Below are 15,163 nucleotides of genomic sequence, written 5' to 3'. Positions count from 1 at the left end.
TTAAAAAAGTCAACACCACAACATAACTGCCTCCTGGTTGTACATTATACAATACTAATCACTCAAAACTGACATTAACGTTTTGACACCAAGTAATTTGTTTCTTTTTTATTTTATTTTATTTATTTATCTTAGAGGGGAAGGGAAGGGCAGAGAGAGAGAGAAATATCAATGTATGGTTGCCTCTCGTGCGTCCTGTCGGGAACCGGGAACTGGCCTGCAACCCAGGCATGTGCCCTGACTGGGAATCGAACTGCAATCGTGTGGTTGGTTCACAGGCCCTCGCTCAATCCACTGAGCTACACCAGCCAGGGCAACACCAAGTAATTTCTACATTGATCGTCCCTACATCTAACCCTGTACCAAGCACTTTTGGCATTAGAGTTTTCCAAATTCACTTACCTCTGTCCAATGAGGCCTTGTTTAAAACAAGTGCGTCTTCAATATCGTAGCCACTGTAACTCATCACAGCAACTGTTGCATTCTGTCCAGCCGGCAGTTTCTCAAATTCTATCAACTCGATGGTCTTTGTTTTGACCATAGGTTTTTGTGGGTATGCTAGTAGATACATGAGAGTATCAATTCTGTTCCGCTGGTTGTATCCAATGGTACCTTCATTGACATTGGAAAAGAAACCAAATGCAATATTCTATTATGTCAAATAATTAAGTAGCAATGAATATAGTGATAAATACATTAATTTCACTAATTGAAATGAAGAAAATCTTCTGGTCAAACATTTCCAAAGCAATACCCTCATAGTAGCTAACAACTTGTTAAAATAATTTTTCTCAATAATATTAAAAATTCCACAAAGAAGAAAAACCACACTCAAGATGCACTAATCTAAATAATTTCAACCTTTTGGAGTTACACAATTAATCCCACTTGAGGAATTTTAGTCACCACTGGTTAATTTCGAAGTCAAGAATTCTGTATTTGTTCCTACTATATTCCAGGACATGTCCGGTTGCTGGGGGAAGGTAACCAGAGCAACACCCAGAGCTGATAGGTAAGGAGTTTATATAGTGGGGCAAACAGATATAGTTCATAAAAAGAAATCAATAATTACAAAAGTTCTAAATGAAAAAGAAAGCTGGAGAAAAAGAATAAAGAGGGAACTGAAAGCAGAGAACAGATTTCTCCACTTGCTTAACTATTCATTTATTAAGCAGTTCATAAACACCTATTCTGTGCCCAGCAGTGGAGACAAAAAGGACCACGCCTTTCCCCTAAGGAATCCAAGCCCTGTCCAAACAAAGATGGGCTCTTCCCTCCTTGGCAATCAGTCTTTCCACCTGACTGGACCTTGGAAGAACTCTACTGTCAACTAGAAATGACATCAGCATGTTAGCCACCTCCCCTCCCCCCACTCCCCCTGACCTCCGTCTCCCTTTTCCCTGCAGGAGTTCATTAGGGTTCACGAACTGTCTGAAAAAGCAGCTTTCACTCTCCTGGGGTTGGTCTTACTGAGAGACGTTAAAACTGGGAAATTCACATTTGCCCTACTGCTGAGCTTGAGTGTGGGCTACCGGGCCCCTATAACTTCTCCCAGGCATTTCCTCTTTTCCCTCCGAGTGGCTAAGAAGTCTCTCTCTTGCATGTGCTTCCACAGAGATACATCCACATCACCCCCAAACCCCAAGATGCCTGTGTGTCATTTAATGGAGTTAAGCTCTAAGGTGAACCAAGACCCAAAACTCAGTGTTTCTTTTACCTCTCAGTGGCAATTTCAACTCAGGAATGAAAATAACCTATTTAGGCATGATGAAAGAAATTCTGAAATCTATAGAATACTAAAGAAATGAGCACCTAGTACAATGCTGGGCTCACTATAGATGCTCAATAAATATCAAGTAAATGACAATGAAGAACTGTATTATATTCTTTATGATAGTGTATTTTTGTCCTCAAATCTCTAGAAAATGCATCAAGATTCAGCTGAAAAACAATAGCTAAACTGAACTCATGAACTTTTTATCTAGTTTACATTATAAACTGCCAATTAATTTGTTATTTTAGTGCCAACTAATAAACTGGACAGGATACCTGGTAATAGATCACTTACTGTTTTAGAAATAAAATCACTGCTACTTGGGTTGTGGCCAAGGTCACTGGTAGTAAGCGTGTCCTTTTACATGAAATCATTCGAAATTTATGTTAAGATTTCAGCTCCAATTGCATTCTTTACCCAGCTTGAGGCAAGGGTTCAGGCACTGTCTCACTGGGCTGCCAAGCACGTCCCCTGAAACCTGGGACAAGCATTATCACGCAGCCGGGGGCATGAACGGCTGCGCCTCTAACAATGGTGAAGGAGACTGGCTCCTGCTGTAAACTGTGCTACAGGCCCAGACACAATCCTTGGGCACTGTAACTGACTGCTGAATGGATGGACGACAAAGCGGTTTAGCAAATGTTTGGCGCTTGTGATCTCATCAGAAGTTTTTCCTTAAAGACTTTGAAAAGAACTTGAGGGAATGTACCTGTACAACTACTCTTAGCAGCACTGACGATGGTGTGCAGGTGAAAACGTGATTTATGAACTACGACTTCTACAGTGTAAAACTTCAAATGCCACCATGCTCCATAATTATTATAGAAATTATGATCGACTGACTAGCTATTTTGCCCAAAACAAGCTTTTTTGATAAAGCACCATACAGAAATTAAATTGTCAGACTAGTCTGGGTGAAGCACATGTTCAAATTAGAATGCTTCTATTAATATTTTCAGCTTCCTTAAAAAGGGCATTGTATGAATATAATAACTAACAACAAGAATATCTATAAGCTGAATTCTCCGCTTACAACCCCATTTTGCCCTAACTATAGTCACCAATGATTTCTTACTACCAGGGTATAATTTTTCTTGAAAAGTCATACCTTCTTCATCATACTTTCTTACAAAGTTACAAGCTGGCATGGAAAAGTATTTAAATGTAGGTTAAAATGGTAAAGAGGTTTATTTTAAGGTGGGACGGAAAAAGTAAGAACGCATAGAGCTTAGAAAACACATACTGAAAAAAAAATGAGGCTTTATGCATTTAACTATTTTTCTGTCTTCCTCCGCCCAGTTCCTCTTTATGTAATCAACATTACTGCATACAGTAAATTTCATCCATTCAAGCTCTGACACACACAGCTGTGAAACCACCACCACGATCAAGATGCAGAGCATCTCCCACTCACCCAGAAGGGCCCTGCCTCTGTCCCCGGCCCCAGACAACTACTGACCTATTCTTTTATCATTGCAGACTGGGCTGCATTTTCTAGAGTGTAATAAAAGGGAAATAGACAGTATGCATATTCTCCCGCTGCTTCCTTCACTTAGCGTAATGATTGTGAGACGCGCCCAGTGGCAGTGTCTCACAGCTCATCCTTCTTACCGCGCAGCAGTACTCCACTGTACACGTATGCTCACCTGCTGAGGGGTTTGGGTTGCTGCCACCTCTGGGCCACTGGGCACGAAGCTGCTCCGAACGCTCACGCACACAACTCTGTGCGCTCTTTTCTCTTAGTCAATGCACACGAGTGGAACTTCTGGGTGGTTCCACTAGGGGAGGGTTAATTTGAAGGAACTGCTCAAGAACTTGCCAAGTTGATGACAGAATTCTACATTCTCACCAGCAGTGGACGAGCATGTTGGCTGCTCCCCATCCCAGCCAACATGGAACGTGAGTCCTTTTCACTTTAGTCATTCCACTGAGTGTGTAGTGGTGTCTCGGTTTCAAATTATATTTGCCTGATGACCAATAATTGTAAGTATATTTTTATGAGCTTATTGATCATTCTTATTCTCTATGAAGTGTCTCATTTTTGTTCTTCCCATCTTTCAATTGATTGGTCTTATTAGTAAAGAGTTCTTTCTATATGCTAGATACAAATCCTTTATCAAATAGATGTATTGCAAAGACTTGCTTCCATTACATGGATTAAGGTCTTTTTCATATTTTTTCTCTCTTTTTTAAAAATGATATTTTATTGACTATACTATTACAGTTGTCCCAATCTTAACCACTGTTCATGCCCATGGGTCATGTGTATGAGTTCTTTGGTTACTCCATTTCTTTTTTAAAAAATATTTTATTTATTTATTTATCTTTAGAGGGGAAGGGAAGGAGAGAGGGAGAGAACATAAATGTATGGTTACCTTTCTTGCGTCCCTGCTGGGAACCCACCTGCAACCCAGGAATGTGCCCTGTCTAGGAATCGAACCGCGATCCTCTGGTTCACAGGCTTGTGCTCAATCCACTGAGCTACACCAGCCAGGGCTTGGTTACTCCATTTCTTATACTTTACAGCCCCATGGCTATTCTGTAACTGCCAATTTCACATTGTTAAGTATCTTTCTTTCAAAGAGCAAAAGTTTAATTTTGAGAAAGTCTAATTATTTACTTTTTCATTTTTATAGGTTGTGGTTTTGTACTCTAACAAATCTTAGGTTATTCAAGGTCATGAAGATTTTTGCCCATTTCCTCCCATGAGTTTTATGGTTTTAGCTCTTACATTTAGGACTTACATAGACAATCATGTCCCTTTGGTTCAAAGTCCAGTGCTCAATCCACTGAGCCACACCAGCCAGGCCAACAATCATGTCTATGATTCATTTTGTGTTAATTTTTTGTACGGTATTAGGTAGAAAGAGATATCTATTTTTTTCTATTATAGATATACATAGACACATTTTATTTTGTTGAAAAGATTTTCCTTTCCCCTGAACTGCCTTGAAACATTCATTGAGAAACAACAGCCCATAAATGCATGGACCCATTTCTGATTCTCAATTCTGCTCCGCTACCCGCAGGTCTACCCTGCACCTTGATCTCATCCTGCCTTCACTGCCGTGGCTTCAGGTAAGTCTTAAAATTAGTTTGTATAAGCCTTCCCACTTAGTTTTTTGTTTCAGAGATTCCTTTAAAAAATCTGCACCTGATTTCTCAAAGAATCTTTCTGCACCAGGTGCTCAAAGATTCATTCCCTCATTGTGGAAATGCTTATTAAGTACTGACCACACTCTGCCTAGGCTGGCGCTATGCTAGACACAAAGGGTAGAGTAATGGACAACGCAGACATAGCCCTCTCTTCACGGAGCTTATAATCTACAGTCTAATAGGAGAGGCATCTGCGTCATGATCCACAGTCCATTTCAGTTGAGAAGAATTTTAGAAGTTCTATAGATGAAACTGCATAGAACACATAACCTTTCTCACAAGTTACTCAACCAAACTGGGATTGAGTTCCCTTGCCAGAAACAAAAGAAGTATGCATTATATCTGACAATATATATCTGAAATAACAATATAATAGCATTGTTATTATGAGTGAAAGAAGAAACGCACATAATCATTTGTGTACTCAGTAGGTGGCGACATTCATCATGACTAATACGAATAATGCCAGTAGTAATGAAAACATATACGCTACCACCCTGCAACATCGCCCATCCTACCTGCAACTGTAACCAGTGCACTGAACTTAATTTAACCTCCAGAATACTTAACATGCTCATCACAAGAAGTATCACATAAGCTCATGCCTAAAATAATTAACAATGATTTTAATTTTTTTGAACAGCAGAATTCTAAAAGAAGAATGGCCAGAGACCTTTGACCAAGACATCTTTTCATTTTGTACCCTTAAATGGATAAAGAATTCTTTAAAATAAAAATTCGCACAGAAAGTGGGGGAGGGGATATAGAATAAAATCAAATGTTATGAGGACCTTTGTATATATTATGTTTTTAATATCTCTAGTACATCCCATCCTACTCTTAAGTGGGAAATACAAAAGAGGAAACTATCTGCTTAGGAATGGAATCTACTGAAAACAAAAACAAAAACAGAAGATTCATTAGCTCCTGAGTTAAAAAAAAAGTCCTAGCAATCTGGAGTCGAAGGGGAAGAACTGGGGAGAAGCAGCCAAGACTAGGGGAGGTATGTGATGCATATTTATTAACAGAGCTGATGATGGCTGAAAGATTGTTTTAAACAGGAGAAATTGTTCCACCACGGGGTTGCCAACTCATAAAATGAGCACTTTATTAATACCTCAAAGAGCCTTAGATTTAAGAAACACCCTCTGCTGGTGTTTTGTGTTGGATTCAAGTCAGCTCTCTCTAACGTATATGGTAAGTCTTTCAGTCTCTGGTTTGTGCTAGTCTTGGTCTCCTCTGTAGTGACAGAAAAGGACTTTCACTTATTTTTTACTCCGTAGAATAGGAGAGGTTTGTAGTGACAGGTAGACAGCAAATTTTCCATGTTGACTAGAAGGTTCAGTAAATTAATTCCGGGCTACTGTCCTCCACCTTCCATGTGGACTAATGGAGGAACAGCATACAGCCCTCAGTGCACACTGAAAACGGGAGAGGGCGACTTATTGGCTATTAAGACCGGACACAACTAAAATGACTCAGAGAAGTCCAGCTCCAAGTGTGAGGTCTGCATTACAGACCCGGGTCTCTGCTGTGGGCTTTTCCCTCTGTCGGCTTCTCCCTTTTGTGATTTTTCATGCAGACCTTGGTCAAGACTTCTGCAGCTATTTCAGTGTCCAAAGAGAAATGTGGCCATGTCATGTGCCAACTTTAAACGTACTTTTATCTCTCTGCTTTTCTTTCCAGTCAGGTGTTTTATAATAACAAACAGTAACAAAGGCTTTTTTTTTATTACTTAAGATATTCAGCGGCTTTTGTCTTCCCAGCGTCAGCAGTAACGTCAGAGGATTGTATCCAAGGAGCTAAATGTGCAGGACCCAGGGTCAGAGCAGCTGAATACACCAACCTCAGAAAACACAGACAATGAATTGCAAATGACACTCAAAACAAAACGAGAAAAAAAACCTTCACACAGAAAACTACAAAAGAACTCTACAGACACTGAATTGGCTTTCTGTACACACTGATCCTGCTTAGCTGTGTGTGGTAACTAACCGAACGTTTCAGATACTCAGGGCCACAAAATAAAGGCTTCGGTGGGGGAGGGTAGGTAGGGAGAGGAGTAACAAAAATAAAAATATTATTTCTTCCCTTCAAGTCTCTTATTTTAAAAAAAAGGAAAATGATTCACTAAGTAGAGATAGATAAAGCCCTTTCTATTTCAGTCTTCAAACAAACACACTAAAGAGTGGCATTAGCGATGAAGTGATTAGTCTTCCGTTAATTCTGCTGAAGGTTCTACACAAAAGGTGTATTGTTTCAGCGGGGATTCACATCATGAAACAAAATGGTTTGGTAAACCCAATAGAAGTGATAGCCCTTTCATGACACACAGGGTTCAGTACTGTATATTTCAACTTGTTAGCAAGTCAGAAGCCCAAGCGGGAAATCAGCCTCTACTGCAGCTGAGGATGAATGGGAAAGGCTCAACTGACGAGCCGCTGTTCAGAGTTTCCCACTGGGCACTGTTCCGAACTGTCCAGGCATTACATCATTCAGGTAAATGGTAGCAGGACAACATGCTTCTTATTTCTTCATGGCCAAGGAAAGGGCAATATACAAACTTGAAAAGCATATAGACTCTCTATCCACAGTGAGAAATAGAATTCCTTAATCTATTAGTCAACCGCAGCTGATTCTTGGTAACTGACAGCTAACTGCATTCATTCTGCTTGTTCCCCAAAGTCAATGTAAAAACCTTTTAACAGTTTTGTTTGTTTGTTTACAAAGCTCCTTGTATCATACTTTAAATCAGAGATAAGTCATATTAATGTCATAGACATAGATAAAAATAAAACTTACTATACTTATTAGATTTAAATGATTTTAAAAAACATTTCAAAAGAAGTTTATAAGCAAAACCTTTTTGCTTGGTATTCTCTTTGAATCAACTCCGAGAGCAAACCCAGACTCATTAATGCACGCGCACCTCCACGGCACTTCTCTACTAAACAGCCACACCCAAGTGTCAAGACTTTCCCGTGCACTGCTCGGCTATGATTTCCATGCCTGTGAAAAAACACTAGGGTCTTTGAAGATTTAGTTTGATTCTGTTTTTTCAGAAAAAATCTACTCTCTAACCATAAGTGATCTTTCTGCTCTCACTCCCCGAGACTCTGGCTCTCCATCCATCACACTGTACTGAATTACCACTTTGTTTGCTGGTCTCTCCTACCAGACTGCGAACTCCTTGAGGACAGGGCTCTGTCCTCATCTCTGTATTTCAGGTTCCAGCCCCAATGTCTGATCTGTAGATGATGCTCAGTAAATGGTACAGGTGGGGTATATAGATAAATTAATAGATGAGTGGATAAAAAGGAAGCAAAATAGAAAAATGAATCCAGAAATTGGTGTGACATGAATTGGACATTTCAGAAGCTACAGGAACAGTTGGGAGGATATAATGGGTCCAATCACTGTCACCCAGACAATTACTAAGTGCATGCTAAACACAGGTGGCCAACGCAAGGCCCACGGGCTGAATCCAGCCCTTCACCTTGTTTCTACCCAGTGGCAGCACCAAGCTCTCACTTAACAGTTAAAGAGTAGTTACATTTACAAAGTCCTAACGTTACATCCGGCCCTTTGAAGGTAACCACGAGGCTGATGTGGTCCCCAGTGAGAATGAGTTTGACACCCCTGTTCTAATACATACTGGGCATCTTTACTTCTATTTCCTTTCCTCTCCTCTCTCAACCTTGAGTTTTTCTGCTTGTTATTTCATCTCTCTGGGTTAACAACTTACATTTTATACCAATTTTCATACTTACCACTTCATATTTCTGTGACATTTACTTCCTGTCCCTTTGTTGGTCAAGGGAACAAGTTCAGAGAGATGTGCTCCACTTTGGTTTACCCTTCAGACATGACGGGGCGGCTGCATGCACTGCAGACCCCCCAGGGCTGCCTGAGGCGTCACTAACGCCCGGTCTGCCAAACACCCAACACTGGTGAAGCAAGAATGAAGATGTGTCTTTTATCCACGTATTTAGAACCAAATTCAAGAAGGAACTCTTACCCATGGCTTGTTTCCCCATGGCGCACTGGTACGTGTTTCTTGGGGACTGGTTATGATGAGGGTATGGGATGAGGCCGGCACAAACTCCGAGAAGGGTGAAGGGTTCGATTTCCAAGTGGGTGGTGTCTCTAGCAAGTTAATTAAGAATTAGATATCTTACGCACCAAGTACTGAAATAAGTATCTCTTAAAGGGTATAAAAATATTACTAAGTCCCCATGGGACCTAGATACCATATTTTTCAACTATAAGAAGCACCTAGATTTTAGAGGAGGACAACAGGAAAAAAAATTTTGAAGCAAAAAATGTGGTAAAATATTTAATAACATAAATAACATAATATTTCACCAATGTAAATGTAAACAGAACTCAACAGCAACATTAACAACTATTATTCCTCCTAAATTGAGGGGTGCATCTTATAGTACAAAAATGTGGCAACAAAATTTATTCAAGTTTATATACAAATATACATAATACATATAACAAATTTATATAATGAAACATCAGTAACAAAATTTGATGCTAGTAAAACTGATAAATAAAATATAACAAAACATAAGTTATTTTTTAATGACAGAAACTTCTATTATTTGTAGAAATAGAAGGGAAGGGAAACTATGGAATGTCTGTATAAAAAATAAAGTATTATTATATATTAACTAACAATAACACAAAGAAACGATTAACTGAGCATATAGAAATGCAGATCAAAAACATCCACACAGATCAGGAACCTGCTCTTCTCCACTTTTCCAGCTTAGATTAATGAGGAGGTGGTGTTGCCGCTTCAGAGGGGTACTGCACCCCCCTTAAAACAGCTACCCTACAGCGCTGTGGGGATGGGTGCTGTCACCACTAGGGAGGTGCCGCTATCAAGCACTTGAAAAGGAAGACTGGTAAAGCTGAAGAACTGAATTTTTATGTTTTACTTAATTTTAATTACCTTACATTTTAAAACTCGAATTTAAATTTAAATAACTTGGCTCATTCATTTCAAACCTTTTAGTTATGTCTGTAACAACTTATATTTGTGAGTCTACTTTTTCAACTGTGTTATGAAATCAGATCAAGTATTTCCAGTAAAACTCAGCATCCAAATTGAGATATGTTAGAAGTGAACACCAGGTTTTGAAGACAGAAGAAAATGTAAAATATCTCAATATTTTCATATTGATATTGATACAATGTTTTAGATATATTTAAATAAAATTACTAAAATTAATTTCATGTTTCTTTTTACTTTTTAAATGTGACTGCTAGAAAATTTAAAGTTATGTACATGGCTTGCATTACATTTTTATTGGACAGCTCAGCTGTAGATACTGAACACCAAGTAAGACTTTACCTACTAAGTGTCAGAATCTTTGTTACTTTCATAATATATTTTTGCAGAAAATTTAGTTTTGGCTAAATGATAAAGTAACCCAGATATTTTAATGAGAAAGAAGAGCAAATTACTTTTAGGTCTTTGCTTAAAGTAACAGATACCATATCCAGGACAGCCTAGAATAAAAGAATTTGTATTAAATATACTGTTTTATTTAAATAGTGGCCATTTGACATTCCCCATGTAAATAAAAACTATTTTTTCATATGTAAAGGCTGGGGTAAGCTGGAAGCTGAAAATAAAGAAAGTAAACATTGACATTCCTTCCTTTTTCACAACAACTTATATAAGATCATGTATTATTCAAAGCCCAAACTCTCTGGACCCTTTACAAGACAGAAAGGAACACAATTATTCAAAATTATAACCATAAGTTTCTGTCCTGAACAGGAAATAGGACACTTCCTATCGAATGCCAATAATGGCCTTAAATTGCGCTCAAATTAAGCTTAAGTGACATATGGCTGGTAATAACAGAAAAATTGGAAACAATCTGAATCTTCATCAACAGGGAACAAGTTAAATAAATTACTTACATGTAGTCAGACAACACAATAAAAAACAATTAATAGATTTATATCTATAACCACACTTTTTAAAATGTCATATATATGAATCAAATAACATTTAGAAACTTTTCTATTTTTTAAAATAAAATGAATTGAAAGTATGAAATAGCAGGGTGATTTGGTGATACTGACTCTTGATTGTTAGTCATTTATATCAGTGAACAAAACAGAAAAACTTCTGCCTTCATGAAGTTTGTAGTGTAGGAAGGAAGACAATCCACATAAATAAATAAGTAATAAAATATCCATTTTACAGCTTTTATCATAAGGCAATAAGCACTAGAAAAATAAAGCAGCGAAGAGGAGTGGTCGGGGGGGGGGGGTTCTCTTTTAAACAGGGTAGTCAGGAAATCTCAGTGAGCAGACGACACCTGAGCAAAGACCTGGAGGAGGTGAAGGGGTGAGCCATGCAGGTGTATGAGACAGTGTTCCAGGCAGAGGGAACAGCCAGTGCAAAGGTGTCGAGGCAGCAGCATGCCTCCGGTGTTTGAAAAGGACAGGGTTAAAACAAAGAGGGAAGGGAGGCAGGAGTTGTAGGTACGAAGCAATGTGGGCAGATTGTGTAAGAATGTGAAGGCTTCTGTAAGGATTTTAAAGGGAGATGGAAAGCAACTGGCGGGTTTGAGAAGACAAGTGACCATTCTGATCTACTGAGATAGATTGCATGAGGTCAGGTGCAAAAATAGTCACAACTCTTTTGCAAGAATCCAGGCAAGCAATGGCAGTGGCCTGGACGAGGGTGACCTGTAAAGGTGGAAAAAGACTTCAGGTACAGGTAGATTGGAGGTCCGGTAATATGGTAAGGGCATACGTGGGAATAGAGCACAGGTGGCAAACACAAGGCCTGCAGGCCAAATCCACCTTCTTTTATCCGGCCCCCCCACCTTGTTTCTACCCAGCGGCAGCGCTGAGCTCTTGCTTAACTGTTAAGGACTAGTTACATTTATACAGTCCTAACACTACATTCAGCCCTTTGAAGGCAACCATGAGGCTGATGTGGCTCCCCGAGAAAATGAATTTGACACCCCTGGTCTAGAGGAAGGGAGGAGTAAAGGCTGAAACTGAGGTTTCTGGCTTTAGTAACAAGACAGATGGAATTGCTGTTTATAGGGTTACTATATAATAGTTCTCCCTTACCCTCAATTTTGAAATCAGGGGTATAAAAATAGTATTTTGAGAAATTCATATCTTTAAAGAATTAAAATTTCTGACTGAAAGCATTATTTACTAGCTTATAATTAGACAAAAATAAAGTAGTAGTATATTTCATCTGGTAACAGGAAACAGAGAAATACTTTTTTTTAAAGAATTTATTTACTTACTTTTAGAGAGAGGGGAAGGGAGGGAGAAGGAGAGGGAGCGAAACATTGATGTGGTAGAGATACATTAATTGGTTGCCCCTTACACACCCGCAAGTGGGGACCAGGCCCACAGCCCAGGCCTGTGCCCTGACCAGGAATCGAAGTGGTGACATTTTGGTTCACAGGTGGCACTCAGTCCACTGAGCCACACCACCCAGGGCAGAGGTACATTTTTGTGAAGACAAATACTTATCAGCTGGTAGTATTAAACTCTCTATTTAACAATATAACTGCAAAAATTCCAATTCTAGGTAAACTGTGTATCAGTAACATGCATCAGACAGGAACTTATATATAAGTCCTTCAATGCTTCTAAAAATATGGCTGTTCTAGAAGAAATACTGTAAACATACCACTGTCTTGTGTCTGTATTGCCATGAGTTTAACACTATCTATACCACATACTATGTAGTATGTCCATTGGTAAAATCCTCTTTTTAGGTATAAAAAGATACAAATAAGATATAAAAAAGACATAACTACATCTTTTACATATCCTAATTTGTTCATTCAATTTTGACGGCAGTTAAATATCAGAGTTGGGATCCCTTTAAAAAAATAACCACTAAGTGTAAAATGAATAAGGAGGAAAACGAAGTCTGAATACGACGTATCAGCAGTTTTGCGGCAGTCCTGCACTGGGTAAGTGATGGGTACGGTTTATATAAAACAGTATATTTGTAGCAGGAAGTACTAAGAGAGCACACAACAGAAGAAATGAAAATGAAATGAAAAGAAAAGGCAGTTTCTATAAGCAGAACAGGTTTTTGTTCCGGTCGTTATAGATCCTACTTACTTATTAATTGTGTGCTCGTAGAGTGCGACATTGCAGTCATTTTCTTCGTTCACATCCAGATATTCAACCAGACTCTCATGTAAGAAATCTTCAAAATTCCTGGGGAAATATTGGTGAAACATACATTACTAAAAAGCACTTTACTGCTATATTTTATAGGCAATAATGGAAGACATTGGCTTTCCTCTAGGCCCGAGCACCCCGCTCTCCCAGAGAATACCAGTACATTGGGATACTTGAAACATGCCCTTCTTGGGTCACACAATGATCACAGAGCACTGAAATAACCGTAAAACATCTGTGATTCTTGTCGATCTGGTCTCCACTTCTAAAAATGTGTTTTATTCTGTAAGATGAGAGACCCATGGTACCTAAATCAACATATTGATGAAAGTCCTTCCCTCACTACAAACGCTTCACAGTCCACTAATTTACACCAAGAATCTATAATCCTCATGATCTAAGTTGATAAATATTTTACAGTATCCAAGCAAATTCCAAGAGAACAACAGGTTTTTAACAGGCTAATATATTTAGTGGATAGGAATCAAAAGGCTGTAAGTGAAAATGTACCATTCTTAAAAGCTCAGCTAAAATGATGCTACTGCTTGGTTACATTATGTAGGGGAGGACTGAGGAGACAGAAAAGCTTTGTCTTTGGCCATTTACCTGTACCCTTGAGCCAGCTCTTCCATATGCTTATTTGTGACTGCAGGCTTTTGTTTCTTAACAATTATGTAGGGTCTGGAATGGAAAAAATAAATTCATAGTAGTTCAACAGAAAAATTAAGTCAAGAAAAAACATTTACTATAGGGAAGTGAAGAAACCTGTAAATATAAACAAGTTTATTTCTGGATCACTTGAGGCCGCCAGGTAATTCTTACACGTGAGCGCGCAGAGGCCTGCTTTCTACCTGTCACACGCGACTAAATGGATGCACGCATCTGCCTGTGTCTGTCTGTGTGCACGTGTATGCATGGCCAGTACTCCCCCATGTAGCTTAGGAAATATGTGGTTCTCAATGAAAACGTAACTCAAACACGATACTCAATTAAGTCTAAGAGAAAACGAAACCTTTAGTGTCGTATCTTAAAACCATGTAAATGCATCACACTAAAAGCATCTCCTATTTCACACTGCAAATACGTGACCTACTACCCGTGAAGTCAGCAGGCAGAGAAGAACTGTACTGAGGTTACAACGGCATTTTCAAGTGAGGGGCTGATGAGTATCGATGGTTCAGAGTGGTCTGATTTAGGGTAAGTGTCACTGGGCTACAGGGCAGGCTACCAAAGAGAGTGGCAGCAAACCTGCAGAGAATGACTTTGTGATTTTTAGCAATGTGGTGGCTGTGAGGTGGAGAGAGCTCTTGGTCTCCATGTTCCGGTAGATTAATCTGTAACTGTCAGTGTTGGTTTGCCTCTGAGGGCTTCACCACCACCAGGAAACACGGACACAAAGGATGGCATGTGGCACCGAAATGTCAAGGGCTGTTGTTATTTGACCAAGCAGCTCTTACAGAGAAGCAAGTGACCACCAGACACTTTAATGCACCTTACCCTAAAATCCAAATGACTCTTTGAAGACTAATGAGTGCTTTTAAATAGTTAAGAGTAGCTGCACAATTACAAGTTGCTGAAAAATGAACTGGGTGAACTTTTCAGGGAAATCACCTTCAAGGGCTGCAGTCGAGTTCAGGTTCAGGGACTCAGAAGTGGTGACAGAAGCAGGAATAGGAGACGAAGGGACCACATTTGGCTATTATAGTTACCTTTCACTTTTACTCAGTAAATTCCTTTTTTTAAAGATTTTATTCATTTATCTTTAGAGGGGAAGGAGAGAGGGAGAGAAATACCAACATATGGTTGCCTCTTGTGTGTCCCCCACTGGGAACTGGCCTGCAACCCAGGCATGTGCTCTGACTGGGAATTGAACTTCAATCCCTTAGCTCACAGGCTTGCGCTCAATCCACTAAGCTATACCAGCTGGGGCTATTCAGTAAATTCTAATTGTTCCTGCCCGATTTGCGATATGCCATTATAAAGTTATTTCTAAACAAAAAAACAAAAAAACTAGTTTGCCCTGGCCATGTAACTCAG

The 15,163-nt window shown here is 39.2% G+C and overlaps 1 protein-coding gene across 2 annotated transcripts in view; it reads right to left on the bottom strand.

Annotated features, from left to right (window-relative positions):
• The window catches only part of POLR3B (RNA polymerase III subunit B), a 108,316-nt gene that overhangs the window by 36,487 nt on the left and 56,666 nt on the right, over window positions 1–15,163 (bottom strand). For both annotated transcript variants that reach the window (XM_037068093.1, XM_037068094.1), the window contains 4 exons: window positions 13,733–13,807; window positions 13,064–13,162; window positions 8,949–9,076; window positions 403–612 (listed from right to left, as the gene is read on the bottom strand). In XM_037068093.1, the coding sequence (XP_036923988.1) occupies window positions 403–612; window positions 8,949–9,076; window positions 13,064–13,162; window positions 13,733–13,807 (512 nt within the window). The remainder of the gene's footprint in view (window positions 1–402; window positions 613–8,948; window positions 9,077–13,063; window positions 13,163–13,732; window positions 13,808–15,163) is intronic.

The sequence above is a fragment of the Sturnira hondurensis genome, unplaced genomic scaffold (genome assembly GCF_014824575.4).
Source record: "Sturnira hondurensis isolate 20B ecotype Veracruz unplaced genomic scaffold, ASM1482457v3 Scaffold0017436, whole genome shotgun sequence".
Classification (NCBI taxonomy): domain Eukaryota; kingdom Metazoa; phylum Chordata; class Mammalia; order Chiroptera; family Phyllostomidae; genus Sturnira; species Sturnira hondurensis.
The sequence above is the reverse complement of the archived record's forward strand: the minus strand, read 5'-3'. Positions and strand labels throughout refer to the sequence as shown.